The sequence below is a fragment of the Odontomachus brunneus genome, unplaced genomic scaffold (assembly GCF_010583005.1).
Source record: "Odontomachus brunneus isolate Ranch 3 - 2012 unplaced genomic scaffold, Obru_v1 Obru_scaffold_145, whole genome shotgun sequence".
NCBI classification, from domain to species: domain Eukaryota; kingdom Metazoa; phylum Arthropoda; class Insecta; order Hymenoptera; family Formicidae; genus Odontomachus; species Odontomachus brunneus.
This window is the reverse complement of record NW_022639595.1, coordinates 462,781-467,560: the sequence shown is the minus strand read 5'-3', so window position 1 is coordinate 467,560 and position 4,780 is coordinate 462,781. Positions and strand designations below refer to the sequence as shown.

At 34.1% G+C, this 4,780-nt stretch overlaps 2 protein-coding genes across 5 annotated transcripts; one reads left to right on the top strand and one right to left on the bottom strand.

Annotated features, from left to right (window-relative positions):
* Nucleotides 1–334: 334 nt before the first annotated feature.
* Nucleotides 335–2,104, top strand: LOC116850426 (putative methyltransferase C9orf114 homolog). 2 transcript variants are annotated; one of them, XM_032828706.1, is made up of 2 exons: nt 335–447; nt 740–2,104. In XM_032828706.1, the coding sequence occupies exon 2, from the start codon at nt 750–752 to the stop codon at nt 1,848–1,850; it is 1,101 nt and encodes a 366-aa protein (XP_032684597.1). In that variant the 5' UTR covers nt 335–447; nt 740–749; the 3' UTR covers nt 1,851–2,104. The 2 variants fall into 2 exon arrangements, with proteins under 2 accessions (XP_032684597.1, XP_032684598.1); XM_032828707.1 differs by having other exon boundaries at nt 361–580.
* LOC116850427 (ribulose-phosphate 3-epimerase) lies at nt 1,999–4,416 on the bottom strand. 3 transcript variants are annotated; one of them, XM_032828708.1, is made up of 5 exons: nt 4,259–4,416; nt 3,800–4,116; nt 3,574–3,681; nt 3,284–3,505; nt 1,999–2,292 (listed from the first exon to the last, which is right to left on the bottom strand). In XM_032828708.1, exons 2-5 carry the CDS (start codon nt 4,031–4,033, stop codon nt 2,188–2,190), a joined length of 669 nt encoding a protein of 222 aa, XP_032684599.1. In that variant the 5' UTR covers nt 4,034–4,116; nt 4,259–4,416; the 3' UTR covers nt 1,999–2,187. The 3 variants fall into 3 exon arrangements, with proteins under 3 accessions (XP_032684599.1, XP_032684600.1, XP_032684602.1); XM_032828709.1 differs by having other exon boundaries at nt 4,184–4,374; XM_032828711.1 differs by having other exon boundaries at nt 4,194–4,374.
* Nucleotides 4,417–4,780: the final 364 nt, after the last annotated feature.

The window sequence follows — 4,780 nt, the reverse complement described above, 5'->3', positions numbered from 1 at the left end:
AGGGATATAATATCTAGTGATGTCTGAAATCAGACAAGTCGGCCTCCCGGTCTATAATAATATATTGTTAATGTTCTAAAATAGATCCGGACGTTACATCAGTGTGCCCACTAGGGGTTTTCGAACGATCTGAGTGTGACAAAATACACACGGGTGATGTTTTCGAACGCACCCCTTGTGTGCAAGAGCCATTAGTCTATGTTACATATGGGTGGACTCGATTAACCACGATACGATTGGACACAGATTGTAATGATTGGTTCGACCTAGTAATTCACTAGACAATTCTTTTCATTGGTTGGTTGTGTCCAATCGTACCGTGGTCAATCAGGACGTTCCTGTTACATATATTATAGCGTTTCTAGTATTAGAGTGGACAAGGGTAGGGAATCTGAACGCACGCTTGAAAAATAAACATCGTTGTGTAATATAAAAAAATATTTTGAGGTTAGAATTCCGGCCTAATTGCCGTTACGTTAAAATGTATTTTAATACGTCATCCGAACACGTTCCTGATTTTTTGGAATTTGTACTTCGATATTTTAGTTGAAAGGGCTAACGAGTAAAGCCTGGAAGCCAAGTAAAATATAGAGAGTAGTAGTAGAGTAGTATTTTGAAGTTAAAACAAGATTGTGTGAAACTTTTTCGAACTTACGATTCTAAAAAAATATTTCTGCAAATAAAATATCATTTCGGGAACATTATCGATATTCATTTGTTGATATCCGGCCATCTTCAGGAAACAAGTTATGTCTGCCGCAAAATCCGAAGTAAAAAATTGGAAGGAACACAACCGTAAGCAGAAAGAGTTACGAAAACAATGGAAAGAAGAGAAGTTAATCAAAAAAGCTAGAAAAGCGGAACTAGAGAAGGAATCAAAGAATGAGACGAAGGAGCACATGGAAAATGTAAAGTATGTGCGCCCAGATATATGTACAGTGAGTATAGCGGTACCTGGATCTATTCTTGATAACGCACAATCACCGGAGCTGCGGACATATCTAGCAGGACAGATCGCGCGTGCTGCATGCATTTACAATGTAGACGAAGTGATAGTGTTCGATGATAAGGGCGATGTCACGGCGGATGAAAAAAGAAAAATCAGGAGGGACGACGTACTTGGCGAAGTCAGAGTTGGGTGTCTCCAGTTAGCCAGAATATTGCAATATATGGAGTGCCCACAGTACCTAAGAAAGTATTTCTTTCCACTCCACAAAGATCTACAATATGCAGGTGTTTTGAATCCTTTAAATGCACCGCATCACTTGAAACAAGAGGATGATTTTCCATATCGGGAAGGGATAGTTACAAACAAACCCATCAAAGTTGGCAAAGGTTCACAGGTGAATGTAGGACTTCTGAATGATATCTATGTTGATAAGATGCTAACACCTGGATTAAGAGTGACAGTGAAAATACCACCTAACCAAACAAATCCAAAAAAATTGAAGGGCATTGTAGTGCCACCCAATGTACCACGTGCAGAAACTGGTATATATTGGGGATATACTGTCAAGTTGGTCAAAAATCTAACAGAAGTGCTGACCAATTGTCAATATAAAGGTGGATATGACTTGACAATTGGAACATCTGACAAGGGAACATTAATTGATGAAATAGGAGCAAAAAGTTTAAAATATCATCACTGTCTCATAGTATTTGGAGGTCTTGCTGGATTAGAAGCAATAGTGGATATGGACCAAAATTTGAACATTGACGACCCATCATTGATATTTCATACATATTTGAATACATGTCCTCAGCAAGGGTCGCAGACAATCAGAACAGAAGAAGCAGTTCTTATAACTTTAGCTGAATTAAGAACTAAATTGGTACCAACAAAGAAATAACTTCCTAAAGAAACAATAGCCAAGATAGATAAATACAGATTAGGTCTGTTCTTTTTATTTAAACTAGTTTGCATTTTTTACTTTTAGAACTGAACTTATATATAATCTAATGTTGATGGAGAAAGAAACAAAATTTTAGCTCAGCAAGTTAAAAGAACAGGTTTAATGTATCTTGTTTCTAAAATCATGTTAAATATTACCATATTGTTTAAAAAATACATGAATCTTTCTAAATATACATTTTTTTAAGTTAATTATTTTTTTTTAATACTTGCACTCGCATAGTTCTTAATTGTCATCATTACCCTGAGTGTCATATTTCCAATAATTAATATAATTAATTAATGTAAGTATTTACAGTATCTCGCAGAGATGTAATCACTTTGGCTTGATCAGTAGAACCTATAATAGCTGTACCAGACACTATCATATTAGCACCAGCCTAAAAACAATATGATGAATATATAATCAGATAACTTGAATATAGTGTCCTATTTTAAAAGATACACCTTGATAATTCTTCAGCTAAGTATATTCAGCAAAAATATTTCAGATAAGTTATATGGTTCGATGGAGGACATAAGAAGGTACCACTGGTTTGATCTTACGTGGCGCTGTCAACGTCAGGTCGAGATCAGCTTTGCTTTTTTAAATAGAAACATTTTTTTATTATGGAATTTTATTCTATGTAAAGAAACAAACAACTTTTGTTTAAAATTTTTTTACACGACCTTTATTTTCTAAGATATTTACGGAAATATTTATAAAATTATTGGTTTCAATAATTTTTTACTCAATAATTTACTCAATAATTTTTTACTCAATTTCTATGAACTTTACCGAAAAATAGCAAGAGATAAAAATTGTTTATTTTTTTTCATTGAGCTCTGAGAATTTTTTTCAGAATTTTTTAATTAACTTTTTAGTACTTTAAGAAAATGCAGTACTAAAAAGTTAATTAAAAAATTCTGAAAAATTCTCAGAGCTCAACGAGAAAAAATAAACAATTTTTATTTCTTGCTATTTTTCGGTAAAGTTGATAGAATTCAAATAAAAAATTATTGAAACCAATAATATTGTAGATATTTCCATAAATATCTTAGAAAATAGAGGTCGTATAAAAAATATTTTTAAACAAAAGTTTGTTTTTTTACATAGAGTAAAATTAATAAAAAAATAGTGTTTCTATTTAAAAAAGCAAAGTCGACCTGACGTTGGCGACGCCACGCAAAGTCAAACCAATGGTACCTTCTTATGTCCTCCATCGAACCATATAACTTTTGTCTGGAATATTTTTGCTGAATATGCTTGGCTGAAGAATTATCAAGGTGCATCTTCTAAAGTAGGACATCCTGTATACACAAGTCAAATTCCTTTAGTGAAATTATTTAGTAATAAAACTTACTATAATCTTTATTACTTAACATATATACCTTTGCACAAGAAGCAATTGTAGCAGGTCCAACTCCACCATCAACTTCAATGTCCAATAAAGGGTAATTTTCCCTCAACCATGCTACTTTTTGTAACATTGGCTCCATAAACTTCTGACCACCAAAACCAGGTTCCACAGTCATCACTAAGATCATATCAACAAAATTTACATAATCACAAACAACATCCACAGGTGTTCCTGGTTTGAATGCCACACCAACCTATTTTTTAGTTTAAGTTAATTTATATAATAGGTTCAAGTCACAAACGTTAATTTTTAGTTGGTTACCTTCATTCCTGCTTCTTTCACTTTTCTACAGACCAGAGGAACATCTTTTACTGGCTCAACATGAAATGTATATTGATTTACTCCTGCATCAGCCATAGGTGCAATCCACTATGTTATTATAATAAACTTATTTTTATATATTTCCTAATTAAATATTCTTGCTATATATATGTGTGTATATATATTATATATATACATACACACACACACATACATACATACATACCTGTCCTGGATCAGATACCATCATATGCGTTTCGAAAAAAGCATCTTTTATTTTACCACGAAGACATTTTACAATGGGATGACCAAACGTAAGATTAGGTACAAAGTGACCATCCATTACGTCCAAGTGCAAATAATCTGCACCATTATCCAATAATTTTTGCGATTCCGTATAAAGCTGTGCTAAGTCGGCGTTCAAAATTGAAGGGCCGATTTTTGCACTAAGTTTTGCCATATTTGGACGAGTATTAGAGAAGTTTTACTTTAAGGCAAAATTACGTGGATAAACACAAGTCTAATATAATTTTTTAGCAGAATCTATCAAAATAAAAATGTATATTGTAGTATATTACGCAAGGGAAAGTTGCGTGTTTTCTGAGATAACCTTATTTAACCTATGATCTTCTTCACTATATTTTACTTAGCTTGCAGACTTTCTCAAATAGCTCTTTCTACTAACCGAAGTACAAGTTCCAAAAAAATATTAGATTCGAACTTGTTCGGACACGTCTAGTCGTAACAATTAGTTTCAGTTTCAATGCTTGGCTGAGCACACTTTAACTGTGAGTGCCTCTACGCCATTACTCCGAACAGTGCTTCCATCGTTGGTCTGTTCTTTCGCTCTGCACTGCTGCACTAGTGCAATAAGTTAGAGTGAGACAAATATATATTTGTCTCTGGTTGCGTTCCGTTTCACGCATATGCGCGCATTTATCTATAGTTCATGTTACGTATATTGTAGACAATGCGCGCATAATGCGTGAAACGGAACGCAACCTCTCTCTAACTTATTGCACCAGTGCAGCAGTGCAGAGCAAAAGAACAAACCACGTATGTAGGGATGCGTTCAGATTCCTCATCCGGGTGCACTCTATTACTAGAAACACTATAATATATGTGACATATACTATAGCACTTCTAGTAATAGAATACACCCGGGTGGGGAATCTGAACGCAGCCTAGAATGTGAGCAAGGTGCACT